The sequence below is a fragment of the Setaria italica genome, chromosome I, assembly GCF_000263155.2.
Source record: "Setaria italica strain Yugu1 chromosome I, Setaria_italica_v2.0, whole genome shotgun sequence".
Classification (NCBI taxonomy): Eukaryota; Viridiplantae; Streptophyta; class Magnoliopsida; order Poales; family Poaceae; genus Setaria; species Setaria italica.
Window position 1 is genome coordinate 40475162 of NC_028450.1, and position 19339 is coordinate 40494500.

General features: G+C 45.4%; 3 protein-coding genes across 8 annotated transcripts; all 3 read right to left on the minus strand.

The window, feature by feature from the left end:
- Nucleotides 1-33: 33 nt before the first annotated feature.
- LOC101785421 (probable serine/threonine-protein kinase vps15) lies at nucleotides 34-12499 on the minus strand. 6 transcript variants are annotated; one of them, XR_001164687.2, is made up of 16 exons: nucleotides 12125-12499; nucleotides 11949-12023; nucleotides 11403-11525; nucleotides 11129-11174; nucleotides 10876-11036; nucleotides 10284-10363; nucleotides 9521-9626; nucleotides 8333-8509; nucleotides 5361-8255; nucleotides 4870-5105; nucleotides 4643-4778; nucleotides 4302-4493; nucleotides 3125-3792; nucleotides 2906-3020; nucleotides 1904-1976; nucleotides 34-945 (listed from the first exon to the last, which is right to left on the minus strand). XR_001164687.2 is itself a non-coding variant. In XM_022826118.1 (12 exons), exons 1-12 carry the CDS (start codon nucleotides 12323-12325, stop codon nucleotides 4314-4316), a joined length of 4416 nt encoding a protein of 1471 aa, XP_022681853.1. In that variant the 5' UTR covers nucleotides 12326-12498; the 3' UTR covers nucleotides 3988-4313. The 6 variants fall into 6 exon arrangements, 1 of the variants encoding a protein (XP_022681853.1); XR_002677473.1 differs by having other exon boundaries at nucleotides 3125-3865; XR_002677477.1 differs by having other exon boundaries at nucleotides 3125-3865; nucleotides 11129-11209; nucleotides 12125-12498.
- Nucleotides 12500-12892: 393 nt separating this feature from the next.
- Nucleotides 12893-15462, minus strand: LOC101752746. Its single transcript, XM_004954171.3, has 7 exons — nucleotides 15184-15462; nucleotides 14170-14472; nucleotides 14031-14074; nucleotides 13888-13950; nucleotides 13611-13743; nucleotides 13472-13522; nucleotides 12893-13397 (listed from the first exon to the last, which is right to left on the minus strand). Exons 1-6 carry the CDS (start codon nucleotides 15311-15313, stop codon nucleotides 13488-13490), a joined length of 708 nt encoding a protein of 235 aa, XP_004954228.1. The 5' UTR covers nucleotides 15314-15462; the 3' UTR covers nucleotides 12893-13397; nucleotides 13472-13487.
- Nucleotides 15463-17716: 2254 nt separating this feature from the next.
- Nucleotides 17717-18685, minus strand: LOC101753156 (ethylene-responsive transcription factor ERF003). Its single transcript, XM_004954172.3, has 2 exons — nucleotides 18429-18685; nucleotides 17717-18330 (listed from the first exon to the last, which is right to left on the minus strand). The coding sequence occupies exons 1-2, from the start codon at nucleotides 18509-18511 to the stop codon at nucleotides 17928-17930; spliced, it is 486 nt and encodes a 161-aa protein (XP_004954229.1). The 5' UTR covers nucleotides 18512-18685; the 3' UTR covers nucleotides 17717-17927.
- Between the last annotated feature and the right edge of the window lie 654 nt (nucleotides 18686-19339).

The window sequence follows — 19339 nt, forward strand, 5'->3', positions numbered from 1 at the left end:
AAATGTTCTCTCTATCACATTTCTAGCAGTTGAATGGCGCAAATTGAATAGTTCTTTGGCAGTGGATGGGTTATGCCCTTGAGCAGCCCACTCATTCAAGTGGTAGCGAGTGGATCGATATGGAGCAAGAAAGCCCGGTCCATTGGTGTATCCCGCATCTACTAGATAGTATTTCCCACTTGGAATAACAAATGCATCGTCCCGAGACATTGCATCACGTAGCACACGTGAATCTGAAGCTGATCCTTCCCATCCCGCTAAGACGTAAACAAATTTCATGTGACGATCACAAACCCCTAAAACATTGGTGGTAATCTGTTGCTTCCTATTCCTATACCTCCCTTGGTCAGCTAAAGGCACAAAAACGTCAATGTGTGTACCATCTAATGCTCCAAGGCAATCTTCAAACCACTTCCACTTGGAATCCTCAGGTTGTACAGCTGATGGATCAGGAAGCTTGATAAATTCATGGCATAATGATAGAATACCTCTAAGCACCTCATTGAAGTGACGGCAGATTGGCTCAAGTGACCATCCATATGAGCTACAAATCATCCTCATCTTAGTGCCATGACCCACTACAAGCAAAAAGATTGCTACCTTTTCTTCTACCGACACATTCTTGTTATCACACATACCACATCTCTCACGTAAGATGGCACATAGGTCATAAAATGATCTCTTAGTTAGGCGCAAACTATCATAGCAATAGACATTTGATCCTTGGTACAGATTTCTTAGCATTTGTTTGCGTGTAGCTACATCTCTCTCAACCACTTCATTCGGATCAACAATATGTCTAGGTCTCTTACGCTGATACCAGTGCACAATCATGCTCATGACAGCAGAAACAAATAAAGCAGCCACCCTTTTTCTCTTTTTCCTACTCATCTCTCTCATTTGCTCCATGCTTGTATTAACCAAGTCTATGTTGTTGTCAGGCATCTAAAGCACATATGCAAAAAGGAATATTTTATTTGACCAGAAACAAAGCAGTACATACAATAATACATTGCCACATAGCAAAACAGAGTTCTTTTAATTTAGTTCTTTTAATTTAGTTCTTTACATCACTGTCAAGCAAACAAGCAGCAGCAAAAGATCTGACCATAGTAAGCTGACCACATTAGCAAAAGATCTGACCATAGTAAGCTTCCTTAGGAAATTGTGTTGATGGCTGCACACAAGGTGCTCCAGGAACTACACATCTTAGAGTCAACTGAACAAATCAATATCCTAATTCCTCCCAGACCTAGAACTAATAACCTGTGAACTCAGAACCTCACTCCTAGCTACAAAGGGGAAAAATGAATTGCAGAGGATGCCTTGCTGACTACTGAAACAATAGAAACGATATCATATGTAAGGTATTAAAAAAAACAAGGACTCAATCTGAGGGTGGGTCTTTCGCAGCTGCTCTAAATAACTCTATCATATGTAAGGTATTGTACTCTGACCACTTGGTGGCAGGGATAATTTATGTAACCTACCAAGATTCAACTCTACCAAAATGAAACTTAGGCTCACTGTCACTACGGCCTGAAAATAATGGGCGCTCAGACTCTGAAAAAAGTGAGAAGAAACGAAGAAAGGCAACGATCTGGTGAGTTAAGCCTGGACAGTCCATGCAATTCTAATGGGGTGAACTCCAAAGGTGATGAGTCTAACCAATCAGCATTTATATAACTGAATCTTCATGCATACGAATATGACCAGGACGTCGTATTCCACAGAAGAAGGCATGCAGGAGCAATATGATGCAACGAGGAAATATCAAACATGAGAATCAAAATGTACCAGACTATCATATCTGACAACCATCAGATTTTGGAGGTGACATTTCAAAAGGACCAAAAACTATGATTTTTCAACTAAGGATCCACTCGCTAATCTTTGAACTTACAATGTATCAATGCCTCAGCATATCAGTTCCTTGCACCCTTCTTGAAGCCGCCCAGCAACGCCTTAACCAGTAGCTAACAAAAGAGAAAAGGATCTGAGACAGTGAAATAATTATCCTTAAGTAACAGATAAGTAGATGGGAACTTAAACTAGGACAAAACTAATAGCTGTGATAGAAATGCTAAGATAAGTTGGTTCAACTGATGCATGACGCTTTCAGCTGGCACTCCAGAATGAACAAACAATCATATACTGTGCATAGATGTTTTACAAACTGTTCTAAAACAGGACATGGTTTAGCATAGTAAATATAGACAAATTAAGACACTAGTGCAAGCATTACATGAATAATTGAACCTGGGTATAAATTCCAATAACATATGTGACAAAAATGAATTATTCCAATAACATAGTAAAATGAATTCCAATAACCTGGGTATAGAGAAAGGTATTTACACATTTTGTGTGACCACCGTAGAAACAATGAATTTATTTCTTCTGTGAGCATGCAAATTTGCTTGTTATCTAGCTCTAGACTTCTATCTGATGTTTGCTTCATCTATCCTGCAGAATGTAACTACAGAAATGGAAAGTGGGTTTCTGACAATCGTAGACCTCTATACTCGGGGTTTGGCTGTAAACAATGGCTTTCAGAGAGCTGGTCCTGCAGATTAACCCAGCGCATAGATTTTGAATATGAAAATTTTAGATGGCAGCCAGAAGCCTGTGAGATGCCAGAGTTTGAGGCCTCTAAGTTCTTGACAGATCAATCTCATGTCTAACAGATCCTGATAGGACAGGACTCAAATGACCACAAGCACACAATCTTAAGCTAAAAAAAGAGGCTGAAGAGGCACGCAATATCAATCTCATAACATATATATCATTTCTCGAGCAATACTGAAACAGGATAGGACTATACATCAAAACTTCCAGTGAGGATTCACCAGTACAGGACAGGACAGGACAGATCGAGCTCTTGGGTCACCAAGGCAGGACTCACCAAGGCAGGAGTATTGGTGATGCACGTCGATCTTCCAGTGAGTAAAATGGATAGCTGCCGAGCTCCTCCTCCTCCCGTCCCTATGCTTCCCTTCCCTCAGATCTGTCTACAGCCTCTAAAAAAGAACAAATCGAGTCAAGGGTTAGGGTTAGGAGAGAAATTGCTGTATATGTCGACGAGGAAGAGAGGGAGGGAGAGGGGGAAGGAGCACCGGCTCACCGCGTGGCGTGTGGTCGCCGGCGAGAAGCTGCTCGCGCGGAGGAGCGGCACGGGCGGCGCACTCTGTGCACGGGCGGCGCACTCTGTGCCGGCTCTGGAGGGGGTCGACGGAGGAGGGGGCAGCGGAGGAGGGGGCCGATGGAGGAAGTGGAGGAGGGGGCGGCGGAGAAGTGGAGGAGGGGGCGGCGGAGGAAGTGGGCGGCGGCGCAAGGGGAAGGAGTCGGGGCGGCGCGCGCGGGGGGAAAGAGGAATAGTCGCGGTCGGGACTCGGGACCGAGGAAACGATTTCCTCTTTTTAGGGTCGGAATGTGCGGTAGATAGAGTTGGAATCCTGAGGAATCCCTCTTTCCAATTCCGGGAGCAACCAAACAAGATGACTTTGGAAATTAATTCCAATTCCAGCCAATTCCATCCTAACAAACAGGCCCCTAGGGAATTCCTATTGCACGGTACAGTACAGTCGAATATAATTATGCAAAATCTGTCCAAGTAATGTTCCTGAACTGATCCGACCATTAACACATGCTGAATATGACAAATGAACAGTTACACCGATGTGCAAAAGAGGTGGGACCATGACCTCATCATTCCCTTTACCTCTCTTTATCAGCTAGGACCCACACCTCCAAAATTTCCTGGGACCACATGCAGCACTGCCTTTCATGGGCCTGAGGCAGTCAAAGGGAAAAAGGGCCCGGTCAACGGAAGATTTGCCCTTGCCTGGCTGCATGTGGGATGTGGCTACCAGAGAGTAGAAAACACAGGCACATAAGCAAAGAACCATGCAACTAAGCTCCTTCAGGCCTCATTAAGATATTAACCTCCGATAAGATATACCACCCGATTTCCGAAAAATTGCAAACTCGCTACCAATGAGTTCCTTTATTATAAACAAAAGAGAACTACAAATATTTTATGTGGAGAATTTCGATTGGAGGCTTGGAGCACAATATACTTAGACAACCTCCTAACAAGAAACACATATTCATCAAGATTTTTTTTAATCCGTTGCAAAACAAACAATTAGAACAGGTCACATCGAACAAAGGCATGCACGTCAATTTTGATTTTCTATTGATCGAGATCATCTTCTGTACAGCAAAAACTACCGAGGTATGTACTGCGTAAGCACTAAAAAGGCCAAATATGTACAGCACCAGGGGCCTTGTTATCTTACCCGCTGGAGCAGCTATTTCCACACTTTTACGGCACCATCTCTGCTGGCTGATATCAACCTCTGGCTTGACAAGTTGAAGGATGCCAATGCAAGTATAGTATCACGGTGGCACCCAGCGGAGTCTGCAGCAGCCAAAGCGAGCTGTGTCTTGGGTGTCAAACCGGACACCGTGGTTGTTTGCTTGTACATTTCCTGGACAAAACAGTAGAATCTGTAAGAATCGGGATTTATGGCATGCCGTGTTTAAAGTCACAGACTCGTGAATTTGCATTGTCCTTGGGAAACATGAATGGGTGAACTAGCCAGGTAGGCTTAACTACCCAACAAGGAAAGAGGGCTACCTGAACGACTTGTACTCCAAAACTGGATCTTATATCATAACACTCATTGTTTCCAACTGCTTTCTCCAAAATATCTCCTTTTGCCGAACGGACTTCTTTGGCCGAGGGACCAGCGATACAGAAGCTTTGCTCAGGTCTTCAAAATTGACAAATGTAAAAACGTCATGATGTCAGGTGGCAGAGAAAAAAAATACTGATGAAAGAGTGCAGCCCAGATAAAATTGAACCTGGCTTGATCCCAATAACGAATTTTCAAGTCTGTTCCTCCAGTCAATAGATCACCGCCGGGTAAGGGAAGCAGAGAGCGTATGCCTGGATGGCGTACAGGTGGGTCGTTCAATTCATCAATTCTGTACTTATAATTGCCTGGTCGTCTTACATCTTTGGTAGTTGACTTGTTAAGAGGTCTTGATGGTGTCTTTGGCATCACAGCTTCATTCTCAGTGCTTGCCGTTCTAAACACCTGCATAGTTTGTTGAATTTCAAGATGCAACTGTAGTATTAGATACGGGCATAAGGTTTAATTGTTCACTTCTCAAAAAGGTTCGAGCACTTCTTAGAACATGACACAAGGTAAAATGCTATGCAAATATCAGTATAACCTCCTGCGTCAGGAGCAGATTCAATTCAGGAATTCGATTTTGGTAATCATAACAATGATAAAGCCGTGGCGAGATGTTCTACCAACAGACCTCATAAATATTAAACACTTTATTACCTGGTGGCAGCTTCCATTCTCAGCATTCCATAGGGAAACTTCGTTGCAGCCGGCAGCAACAAAAACCAATGGCCTTCCAGCAGAAGATATTGAACTTGGTGGAGGTATGAGCAAGCACAATTTCTCTATAGGGCTTACTGTTGAATAGTACCACGAGTTAACAGGCAGCAAAAACCTATTATCCCACAGGGTAAGGGCACCTCTTGAAGAACCTGAGATGAACCAATTTCCACACTGGCCAACAACAAGTGCGGATATATAGCCCTCCTCCGGTGAGGATTTAAATGACCAAGATTCTGAGTTGGTCCTTGTATCCCATTTATGGATGCCACAATGTTCAGTGCTGAAAAGGACAGTTGGGCTAAAGCTGTCGCTTGAACAATTTACAGCACTTAGAATTGCACCTTCTTTAATATCATTCCTTTTTACATCAACAATTCCAGAATACCTTTCCACAACACTCCCAACGCCGCGTGCACAATCAACAGAAAACAAGTGCAGTGTTCCATCGCTTGCACCGACAGCCACCTGTGAAGTACCACGAACCATTGTCGTACAAAGAGCTCGGCTAGTACCCATGCTGTACGTTAACCTGGATCTGAAGGCAATGTCCTTTTCCAACTTTCTTGTATCCCATATCTTGATACTTGAGTCGTCAGAAGCAGTCACAAAAAAGGTATTATCATTTGACACGGCGATATCATTGACAGACAAGCGATGCTCCTGGAGATGTGCCACTAGTATTCCACGAGGCTTCCATCCAGTCTCCAAGTTCACTGCTGATCTGGAGAAGGACGGCAATCCTCCAGTATCAGAGTTTGGAATGCTATCCCCTTGCAAAGAGGAACTGCTCTTGATAGAATCATTTATGCTTAACTCTCGCCGCTTGCTACTGAAATAATCATCTCTAGTATGCACGCCTGGGCGGTTGGGTTCCAACCAAGGTAGCCTTATTGATGCTTTATACACTGAAGAATCAGGGAGCGGCTGTGTTTCTCCTAAACCTCGCTTATCGGTACAAACAGAATACGATGGTATTCCTTTAGATAAGCCGTCATAAAAGGAACTATTCCCAGCAGATGCATGTAGTGCAAAACCAGAATATAATGATTTGTCAGAAGAAACTGAATCTTTGACATCAAAAGGCATGTTGCTGGAAATATTAGGGCCTTTCAATCGCGCAACATCTTCAAGATTGATTGAGGATCCACTTTGCGCTATACCAGGGTATCTTCCACCAAGTACTGTCAGTTCTTTCTTGCCACCACCCTTCAGTAAAATGTCTCCCATGTCCTGAGCATCCTCTAAAGCTTGGTAGAAGATCGATTTTGGCAGTGGAGGCTTAAGGCATGAAAGAAGAGCAGGTTCAGAGGACAATGAAGGTGGCTCCCTGTGTAGGAACTGCCTTAGATGAGGAGAAAGGTACACATAAGTATCTACAGCCCCTAGGCTCTCACTGCAAGCAGCAACAAATCTTACAGCAGACCGTTTAACCCAATTGATTGGATACCGAAGCAGGGGGAGAACCTTTCCCAATAGACTAACAATTACTCTTTTCCTCAAATAACCACTTTTGCACATCATGGTCAAGCAATCAAGTGCATTTACAAGGACAGCCTCCATACCATCACTTAGCGCCTGTTCAAGATATGGCAAAAGATATTCCTCAACGCTCCTTGAACCAATGAAATAGCAAACAAAGACAATCTGGCCAAAGAAAACTGCACGGAGCTGCTCGTCATGGTCATTTAGAAATGCCGGAAGTATAGGAAGAAGAAAATCATTACTTTGCTTGTGCCCAAAGAAGTAACACAAATAACCTATATCCTGCAGAAGAGCTCTGCGGACATTAGGTGTCTGCTTTTGTCCCATAGCCAAATCTTGCACTATTTCATAAATATTTTTCCTCAGTTCTGCAAGCTGGGCATAAAATTGATCTTGCTTCTTTGCTGGTGAATCTGCAGACTGTGATCTGGGAGCTATCACTGATTCATCCAGAGGTCCAATATCGGCTATGCTACGAGAACGAAGTAGGAACCTATAAGCTGTTAAAGCCAGCTTATGAATATTGCTAGCATAGCAAACTCTAACACTCTCCTCTGTATCATCAGGAAGCAAAGAGAGCATTGGGAGGATGTACTCAGGGAATATAACAGCATCACTGATAGGGAAGTCTTGCACAAGACAGAGGACATCACATAAGGTTTCCAAAGCAGCGCAGCGGACAATGGCAGCCGGATCTGAAAGCATCGCAATCACATAGGGAACCACTAGCTGTAAGCGATTGTCATCATCTATGTATGTGGACGAAAACTTCAGAAGAATGAGACTGGCCCTTCTTAGCTCAGGTTTTTTCACACTGCGTATGCATGAGCAGAGTAATGAGGCAAGCAAGACCATGCCTTCACAGCTCTCCTTGGAGTCTATCTGTTGAAAAATGTCAAAGCTATAGGTATCTGATTGGCCATCATAACCAGCTACCAAGGAACATAAATTACTCTTTGAGATCTTCTGCACATGGGATACAACATTGTTCCGGGTCGTCAAACCACTTCCTGTTCCCCTTCCTGCTGGATTAACCAGCTGTGAGGACCGAATATGGTCCTGGTCCATGTCTTTTGTTATCTTTGTGCTTGTGCTGTTGCTCCTGTTCTCCACTTCTTTGAGGAGGAAATTGATATCTCCAGCAATCTGTTGATGGTCTACAAGAGCATTTTTCTTAACTGATGTGCTCTTTTTAGAATCTCCTGGCGAGTTTAAATTTTGCCCTCCTGTGCCTTTTCTCCCAGATGGTTCACTATGCTCAGACAATGTACATCTCCCGATCTGTTCAATCGTTGAGCTGTCCATCATTATTTCAAGTATCTTTTCAAAATTGTCTTGAGTCTTCTCAACCTGGATACAGAATTACGTTTAGAAACTAGGACAACTGTAGAAACCAGAGGCGACTACAAAACTCGAATGATCCTTACCCTGGCATCTGAGTCAAGTGGAACAATATCCGAGAAGAACTTGTGCAGAAAGTTTGAAAAATAAACTGGGAACACAACAGATTCGTATTTTTGTAGATAGCTTCGACACGGTAGCCTTTTTTGGGGGTCCAACTGGATCATGTGAAGTATCATGTCACGAATACCAGTATCTTGTATCTGCAAGAACAAGTTTATTTCAGAAGCTTTTTCTAGGTAATATCTGAAGAGAATCCAACAATCCTCTAGTCGACCAAAATTAGGAAATAGCAGTAAAATCAACAAGGAAACCGATGATGAGGATACAGTATGCAAATGAAGGCGCTTTACATGCAAAAAACGTAGGCCTCCTTTCTACATGCACCTTTCACAAGTACAGAGTATTCACAAATAAATCAGTTTTTCACTGATTAGGTCCGTAAAATAGCCTGTTTCATTCAGGTCCTTCTAACACAATTACACAATACTGGAGTATAGACGCAGTATAAGGCATGCCGAAGTAGACTATGTCCTATTTAATTGGCATTTAGCAGTGTTAGAAATGCACAAGTTATTGCAATGGGAAACAGTCAAGATCTTTTGGCTCCTGAATACTTTTTAAATTGATCTAACACACTCATGTAATGGGAAATCATGAATATGAGATTTATCATGAGTTTTCTCATCTAGGATTGCTGCATTAAATTATGCAAAGATTTTGGCTCATGAAAGCTCCTTTGATTTGAAGAGTCTATTATCTGTCCATTTGAATATATATCCACACTGATCTTCTTAACTATAACGTTGTCCAATAGGCTATGTAGGTGCTACCCTGAGGCATAAGAGGTATAAACAGTTCATCTTTTGGGGAAGGGAAAGAAATATTTCTGCAGATATATACCACTTAAAATCATGCATAACAAACATTCCTATGTTGCTCTTGCAAACTTGCTAAAAGTTCATAATCCTAGAAATTTGAGTTTCGAATATGTAAGAAACGACCTATCTATCATAAGTGTTTTTTACAGAATGAACTAATGGTCCCATCAGAGATGGATGTGCAAACACTCATGTCACAACTGAAAAGAGTATATAGTTGCCCAGAGGTAAGTGGCCGATATGCAACACAAAATTATATATTAGAAGAATACAAACATTACAATGATTCACAATTTAAACTGTTGAAGAAGAGGAAAGGAACAACATAAGAACCTTGTGTAGAAGAAGCATCGGGTCATATTGACCACGCCGATAAGACAGAAGGTTTGAAAACTCAAAAAGTGCCACGCCGTCAAGGAAAAGTTCAGCAAGAACGCACCTGGAAAGAAGATATACAATATACCCCTAAATGATCAGCATTTCTTAAATCTTAAAAAGAAAATGGCAGTCACCTGAGTGCAGAATTCTAACATAGTAAATTACTGCTGAAAAAAGTGAAGCTGGAGCAGAAATTCACAAAACTCAATACAGACAAAGCAGGAATAGAAGATATCCTATCGTAAAGTTCAATTTTGAGAAAACATAACTATTACAAATTCTAACTGATTGTGCTTTTAAGATATTCAAACAACTGATAATCAACATGCCCAAAGGATCCAAAATACTTTTAAGCAGTTCCACAGTATTAGTGAAGTTGTATAATTCAGTGCAAGCATGTCTCAAAGGTCATGAAATAAAATGACAGCATTTATTTTGTTTATTTAAGAATAGTTTTGTGCACTAACTTATGAAAACTGCGTTCCAATAATCATCAGCTTTCATCTGAACGGAAAATAATATGCTCCCCCTTGCCACAGAAGAACAAATGGCAACACAGACATGAGATGAAACTAGCACACCCAAGCAAAACATACTCGTAGGTGAACTATTCATATGGCAAGGCAAGCATGTAATGTCAGGCCAGGTGAAGAGGTCGAAAATGAACCAAAACTTGCTCTTAAAAATGACAAAAATGTTAGCATGAAGTGAAGCGTACCCAAGAGAAAATATATCCATTGATGGTTGCAGGGGTGCATCAGCTGCAACTTGGGACTCCCCACCATGTTCGTAGAATCTCTGGGGTTCGTTCACAAAACAGCAAATAAGCAACCAAGTTAGTCATAAAGTAACAACACACTTACAACCTTTTGACAAGATCACATTGTAATATGAATGTATTCGTTCTATAAATAGCACTACTATAGCAACTATTCCATCCCCATTAACAAATTAACAACACCAGGTTTCAAGATGCAACGGGTCAAATAGAACAAAAAAACACATAATATAAAAATGGTGAGAGAATGGAAGTAACTAAATGAGGCATTGACTGCAACCAGTCTTAAGTCTTAGCACATATATTTAGTGATAGTTTAATTTTCATAATCTTGCAATTACACAAAGAATACACAAATATGTACCAAAGTAAGCTGCATTAGTAAAAATAGAACACATGAAAAATAAACAGGCTGTGACAAACTATTCAGTCAGTGTTTTAGCAATTTTCCCAAAAGCACCTCCCACTTTTTCACAGGAAAAGCAAAAGAAAGAGCATATAAATTTTGAGTAATTTGGATTAAGGAACTTACTTCAGGTGCTAGATAGCATCTTCGCCTTCCTCCAGTGTCGAAGTAGAATGAATAATCAGATGGATCATCATATGGGATGTAAGTTGGCTTGAAAGACGCGAAGTCCGCAAGATATAGCCAATTCCAAGAAGTAACGAGCACGTTCTCACATTTTATGTCACCTGTCCGACAAATAATAATAGTAATATAGTAAGTGTTAAATTAACAGCCAAAAGAATGTACTTTCGATGCGACTCAGGCAAACCCTTCTCACCATGGCAAACTCCTTTACTATGGCTCTGCTCCACTGCATGGATTAACTGCACAACCAAATGATCTAAGTCGGCAACCATCTCTGGAAAGGAAAAGAAGAATAAAGAATGACTCTTACATGCCCCACTAATTTTAGCGTAATATTTATATCTTCACTTTGCCAGGAGAATATACAACTCCCCATGGACTACAGCCACCAGCAGGAACAACTTCTACGCCTTTGTAAATATTGATAGCCATCCAACACACAAAAAAGAAAGAAAAAGTGGCCTCACCTGAAAAGCAAGCCATTTCTTCGCTATCTGACTGAGGAAAGGGCGTGTACTCAGTCGGTCGTGCAGGTTGTTGAAGAAATACTGTCTCAAAAGATATGCCGCTTTATCTGTTTGCAACCAAACCTGAAGAACATCCGAAGCCAATTCAGCATGTCAACTGAGATGAAATGTACACTCATTGATTCGTACTATCTAGGTATTTCACACCCATACCATCTTGTGCTAAAACATCTATGTCACTAACTTTTCATTGGGACTTAATGAAATCAGAGATACTAGCATCCCGCAGTCTACAAAGGCCCCAAATATATAACTTGAAAAGGCTCTGAAAACCAACCTATTGCTAAAAACAAAAACGTGGTGGTCTAGCCTAAGCTGAACCAAACAAACAGTACAGGGGATAAAAAATCCGCTAAACCACACTAAAATTTCTCTTGAAACATGCAAATAATGTGCATTACTAATCGCCCCCTGTTCTTAAGGTAGAGCCTACAGGCGAAATTTAACTAGTATCACCACCGAAAGCCCTAAGCACGGAATCCTCACCTGGAAGGGCCATACGTGGGAACCCTCGATCCCCTTGAACGTGTTCCTAATCCGCTCCAGCCTCCGCTCGTGCTCCTGCGAAACCATCAACGAGATCTCAGGACACGATACGGCCCCTAATCCGAAGTGATTCGCAAGGGGGGCGCGCCTGGAAACAGGCTGCAGCCCGCAGTTACCTTGAGGTCGATGGGCTCGCCGGCGCGCTTGAAGTAGACCTTGACGAGGAGCAGCCCCTCGTCGTGCTTGCAGCGGACGGACTTGAGGAAGCGGTCGCGGCTGACGACATCGAGGAGCACGAGGTTGTAGGTGGACGGCAGGTCGTGGAGGTAGTACTCCGTCGCCGACGCCTGCGTCGTCCGCGCGATCTTATTCCCCATCGCGGCCGCCGCAGGCGACCCCCTCTCCTACCCCGCCGCCGTCAGGGTGGGCGCGGCTCGCCGGCGTCTGGGGTTTGCTTCGCTTCGCGTTCTCGCTTTCGTGGGTGCGTCGTGGCGTTGCGTGGGGCGTAGGCGATCGATCGGGTACTCTAATCTGTGCGGTCTCTGGTGTGTTGGGCTCGAACACGCTTGACCCCGGATGCGTGCCTCGCGTGCGTGCCTGCGCTCTACGGCTCGGGGTTGGATTCTCCGCGTGCATGGGCCCTCCTGGTTTTCGCATAAAACGGTGTCTGTTCCAATCCGTGCTGGATAGGAGACAGTACAACGGGATAGTTTCTGGGGTTTGCACGGGAACGGCTTCCGTTCCGTACTGTCCTGGATGATAACGGGGAAGAGATAGGGGATAAACACGGAAGAGCTTGTGCGAGAGGACTTTCTTCACACCAAATAATTCATTTCAGCCAGGTTTAGGAGAGAGAGGTAGAGATAGAATGGAGTTGAAATGCACGAGGCAGCACATGCCTAAGATAATTGGTCTCAGTTCATAATTCATAGTATTCATACATATAAAAAGGATAAATTGTCTCAATTCATAAATCATATATAAACACGTTTGGCTGAAACAAGGCAGCACGGCAACTGGTTTTGCCGACCTCCCTGGCAGCAAACCAAACAACACTGCTGAAAGAAGTCAGAGTCCTACAACAGAGTTCATCACATTCAAATTACAGATATCTTTTTTTTAAAAAAAAAGAACAGAGTGACCTAAATACACTGAATTCAGGGTACATGGAGTAGCGTCCGAACAACAGAGGTTTTTACTCAGTCAGTCTACGAACCTCACATCAGTTATTGCCATCGGTCATTATCCAATACATGCTCTAAGATATGATCAAGAGATTAGAGATGCTTCAACAGTGGTTGTCAGCTTCGATCCATAAGATATGGGCGCCATACCATTCACTAGCCACACGACAGCAGTACCGCAGAATTTGTTAACAGAGAACAAATGTCAGGCTCTTGATGATCAGCACCTACAGTTATTGCCAAGACCTCAATGGCTGGCAGCATCCTGCAATGTAAACAATGATCAACCTCCTGACAGTTGTGCAACTGCAGTAATTAATAATCACACAACTTTCTTACTGGTTTGTTTAGTGCATTAGCAGGGAGCATCTTCATTTCCATTACCAGATTCTGGAAGAATAAAAAATGGTTACTTAACGGGAAAACACCAAATGAGGCTTCCGATACAGGAAAGTTAGCAAAGGGGCAAGGTGGATACCCTGAATAGCTGCTAAATTTTCTTCTTTGTAGACCCCAAGAGGTGAACCGTGCACAGATAGCAGCATCTCGCCATTCTTGGGTAACCTTACAGTTTTGGGTGTCATACCGAAGGACAGCCGGTTACTCACAGCCTGTTGAAGCATTATGTTTAAACACAAAAGGTGAGATTGCAACGCAATCCAGAAGCAACTCATCCACTTGAAGCAAACATGATAGTAAATTAGTAATACAATGTTTTACCAAATCTGTAAATTGGAAAGGAGAAAAATGCATACCCCAGGTGTCTGAAAAGCATCTGATGTTCCTGCCATTTGCCCATCAGGTAGCTCACTCCAAGCCTTCAAAGCAACATACACTTGTTAGAGTATTGAAGGCTTGAGCAGAAACATCTGGTGTCAGTACATGCAGAAATACTTACAAAATCGCTGAAACTGCTAGTGCGCCTGTAGAAATCCTTCCCGACTGCACATGCAGTGATGAAATCATTTAAGCAAGCTGCTACTGGTTGGTTCCCATAAAGTCAAATAAACCATTAGAGGTAGATGACGTGGTCGAACCTGAATCCCCTGGGAATTGAAGGCCACCAGCAGTTGGCAATGATGCAATTGAGGCTTGCAGAATCTTGTCATCTATAAAGTCCCCAAGTATGCATTTGTCTCCATCATTCCATTTTAGCTCAGGCACATCATATTTTTCATTAGGGACAATAGATAAATTGGGCAGGTTCTCCTTGAAATATTCCAATGCATTTGCCTCTAATTGCTCCTTGGAAAAGTAGGACCGCACCAATTGCATCTGAGAACGTATGTTCCCAGCCTCTGCATCTTTTATCGCTTTGATGGCAGTAATCCGGCGCTCACCTGTTTATTAGAACTCTGGGTTACCAATTCGAATCATTATCATTGCATGAGAATTTCAAATGCAATGAACAGTACATTTTATGCCATGCATTGCTGATAGAGGAAGAAAACAGATGGCCTTCAAGATTAGCAATTAAGCAGGATTTAAGAAATCATAATTTGAAGCCACTCTTCTAAATCTGCAAAAATTGAACTACTATGAACTGTTTAACCTACAATCGGGTTTTTCTAGGGCGAGGCCTTACTGTTGTTCACTTAATTTGTTAGGTTCCGATCTCTTATCTTTTGTTCGGAAAGAACTTTCATTCTTGCTTTGCTGCGGGTACCGCTATTGTAATAATGAACGGCCAAAACATCCTTGGATGTAGAGGCTGGGATACGTTTATTCCATCATCTAAAAATAGGTTCTGATGATTCTTCAGTCCACAAATTCGAATAGTGAGCTCAATTAGCCGTGGATTTTTTTTTTCTGCCAGTAAAGCTCCTGAGAATCGGTACCAAGTTTTCCACCCCTTCCGGTTAATCAACCGGCACAGCTAGTGCAAAATACTTCAGAGCAACGAAATCCTTCGCATCCTAGTCTTGCCCAACTTACAGAAACTACGGCCAGATGATATGCTTGCAAGATGCGTCGATCAAGGACTGAAATTTAGCGCATTCCCCTAGCATATAGATGAGGAAGGAGAGAGGGAGCGGTTTAGGGTGCCGTACTTTCTTGTTGGCTGTTCCACGCCAGCCGCTCCTCCAACGGTGCGTCGTCGCCAGGAGGCTCCTGCGCATCCGGCTGCGGCTGCGGCTGCGGTTTGGAGGGCGGCGCTCGCCGCCTCCTCCTCGGCGGCATCGCGTCAGCTCCGCCGAGAGCAGGATCTCGCGACGCGAGGGGATGCGGATGGAGATTTGGGGGGAGGAGAGAAACCCTCGACAAGGGGAAATTTTCGAACGGGGGCAGCGGGCACGCGGAGGTCGGAGAAGAGTGGCGACGGCTGCGGGGAGGAAACAACGAAGTCGAGTGAACGTTCCGCTCAAATCTGACGGCCCAATGTGTTAGCTAAGAGGGCCCGAGTTGGCCCATGTACGGAATACATCGGCCCAGACTGCTTTCCCTTTTCGTTCCAATTTATTCGAATTTCATTATTCATGTCTTCCTTATACAAAAATATGTTCGTTGTACTTCAGATGAGCTGAAAACGAAAAAAAAAAGTAAAGATATTTCTGTACAAAATAGGAATTGACTGAGAGATGAAAGGCTACGCCCTGGTGCCAAGTGACAGCTATCATTTCATGACCAGTTGATTAACAAACCAAAAAAGCACCTGAAATTTTAATCCGTCTCGGGTGATATCTGTGACTTCCCCCCGAAGAGGAGGGAACATGCGGAAGCGGAGACAATGGCACCCGAGCAGGAGGCAGGAGCACAAGGGATGCTTCAGCTGTGTCCCACGAACACCGAAACACGTCATGCACGATTCCTCCCCTGACCCTCTCAATCATCTGTCCCCGCAAAATCTTAGGGCAGCAAGATCACAAGGACTGCAACCAGCTAGGGCCAGGCCTTATCCTTGGAACCACAAAAAATTTGACTGCCCCACCATCTCAGAGGAGCAACAAAGCGATAAGAGTCCTTGCGTGTGTCGGGTGCCCTATCTATCTTCTTTCCTCTCTGCAGGAATCCAGCTAGCCGCAAGCCACTAGACTACTGCAAACGTGCGAACTGGCTAAGAGCAAGGATTGGATCATGACCGAATCGTGCTCAGAGCTTCAGATAAGCCAGCTGCTTGGTTTACATAAATGGAACGAAGAACATGTTGCATAGGCCGTAGGAGCAATGATGCGACACGAGAAGGAATCAAACTGAACAGGCGTCACGATCAGGATCCAGGAAACACAGAGCAAAGCAGCAGCTTTCGATCAGAAGAAAATTGCACAGGCAGACCCGCGACCGAGGCTCACGAGCACGCACCCTGGCTGCCCGCTTCGCGCGACCACCACCCATGGTGCCGAGGAAAACTGCGACGCGGCAGATGCTACTTGCCGCTGCCGCGCTCATCTCCGGGCCTCCCTGTCCTTGGCCGAGGCAGGGCGGGGCCGATCAGTCCAGCTGCGCGAAAGGCAGCGAGCACCTGATGTCCCTTGCAGGTTTGGGTTTCAGGGTGCTGGCTGGGGGCGGCTGACCGCGGCTGGCATGTCGTGCGCGGGGGCGACGTCGGCACGGCACATGCCGGCAGCAGTGGGCCGTGGCGAAGTGAATCCTCCCTGGATATCCATGCCGGCATGCCGTCCCGTCCGTCATCACAGGGCCGGGCTCGCTTTGATTGATAAACCTGAAACCTGAGTGATGTATACTGATGTGCTCGTCAGCGTCATGCGCTCGCGGCTCGCCAGGTGTTTGAAGAGTCAAGGCCTCGAGACGATGGCCTACGCCTGATTGCCTGTATGGAATGGAATGGAATGGAATGGATCTCATGTAGCCAGTGACCTCCATTTTATTTGCCCCCTGGAACCAATAGGTGAAGAGAGGCATGTGTGGTGCAGTCTAGTAGTTCGATGCAGGTGGTGACACCAACGAGGCAATAACAGTAGTGGCTCAGCTTTACTCTGCTAGCTAGTTCATTGATATCCAATTTCCCCTGCTTTGCAATCCGAATTAGGTATTTTGATGAGTTTTATGGCGATCCAATGAACCATGGCAAAACAAAATTCCATCCCACCTTTATTTGTGATCATGTAGTTCCTTTCCTATAATAAATAAGAATATTTTTTCGTGAGTAAAATACAACGACAGTCCTAAACTTATCTTGTTGTGTCATCTGGGAGCCATCCGCGGTTAGATCCGTGACTCGAACTCGGGTCGGCGACTTTGAGGATCATTGTAACTCACTTACATGTAGATACGGTGCCTCGGAGAAGGCAAATCGGTGAAGAAAAAAATATTGCGTCACTGGTTCCCACCGTTTCCATTCTTTCCCTCCTTGATTGATGAAACACCTTCTCCCTACAAATATGTCTACAATGTAGCTGGGATACCGCTATTTGCTTCCATGTACAATTTAGCGGTTATTTGCCGTTATAGCTCTATTTAGCCCGTTATTAAATGTTTGATGAGGATGAGTGCTAAATGTCTTAGCCCACGATTTAAAACATGGGCTATGATGCATGAGCAGTGCGGGTAGAGTAACGTCGTAGTCTATCGATTCAGCTATTTTGCCCGGGGCCTTCTGCACGGATGAAAATGCACAACATATACTGGTGCTACTTACGAGTACTATACACTACCAGGTGGAAAACTCGTACAATCAGACTACTATGCACGGATGCAGAGCAACGCGCACACATGCAAAAGCAGGGGCGCAGCTGCAGTGCTCATCGGTGCAAGAACAGAGAGCAAGCAGCTCTGCAGCGGCAGACACAGGAGAACAGAGAGCAAGCAGCTCATCGGTGCAAGAACAGAGAGCTAACTAATAGCATATCTCCATGGAGAAGTTGGAGTCCAGCAGCTCCTCGATCATCTGCTCCACGTGCTGCTCCTCCAGGAACCTCCCGCCCCACTCCGCGGCCGTCGGCGTCCCCGAGTCGCAGGCGGCCCAGGCGTCGCCGCCGATCGACATTGCGGCCGAGGCCGCGGCGGAGGAGGCGGCCGCCGCCGCTGCCTCCCTCTGCCGCTGCGCGGCCTGCACAGACGCCAGGTTGAACCGGTGCAGCTTCTCCACGAGCGCCGCGGAGAGGAACGACGTGGATGCGGCTGCGTCGGCGGGGAAGTTGGTGCGCGCGCGCGGCCCGCACATGATCCGCGCCGCTTCGTCGTAGGCCCGCGCCGCGTCCTCGGCCGTCTCGAACGTGCCCAGCCATATCCGCGTCTTCCTGCAGCAAATCCCCAGCCAACGCGTCATGATCAAGGACCGGACGACGACGACGACGAAGCGAGAGCAGGTCGGGCGCATGGCCTATACGCTACGCACAGGAGAGGGTGGCGGATCTCGGAGACCCAGGAGCCCCAGTGGCGCTGCCGCACGCCGCGGTACCGCTGCTGCGGCCGGGCCATTGCTGGACGGCGCGGCGGCGGCGGTCGACGACGGCGACGGCTCCTCTAGCGGCGAGCTGCCCTCCTGTCAGGCGATGATCGGTCCCTTCGATCGTGGTCGTCCTCGGCTCGTTCGGTTGCTTCGCGCTTCGTCTGCGCGCGTGTGGAGAGCTAGAGATATTTATGATGCAGGGGAGGGAGTGGTTCGTCGTTCGCGAGACATGGAGGGGAGCCCTAAATAGGGGAGGGCAAACGGGAATCTACTCTTGGGTCTCGGCTACCAGGTGGGCCGACGTAGATGTCTCTATGGTCGTTGGGGGCCCACCTCGTGCCACCTTTGAGTTGAGTTGGGTACTTGGGTGTGGTTTGATTGGTCTTCTCGTGGGTATTCTCTGCCTCTTCCTTTCCTCCTCTAGTCCTCTGGCTGGCCAATCCTTGTCGCCGTCGTCATGCTTGTTGTGAGCTATCACCCAACTGTGCGGAACTTTTAGGCCGAGTGGAGCACTACTGTGGCAACATGGTGAGATTCACATCACAAATCCAAAAGATGCTCTCTCTAGGCATAGCAATAGCATGCAGGGATGTTCATGAAAAAGTGTGTGTCTAGACACGAGAGAGAGAGAGAGAGAGAGAGAGAGAGAGAGAGAGAGAGAGAGAGAGAGAGAGAGAGAGAGAGAGAGAGATCATAGGGCATCGGCAAGGATTTTTCACAGCCCTGTGTTGACGAGTACTGCTTTGTGCTAGCTGACCTTTCACCGTAGAGACAAGGGAGCATGCTGGAGATTGCCCGTGGCGTCTCCCGTGCCGTCGGCCGGGAACGTGCAACGGTGCGAGCCCGACAAACACGAG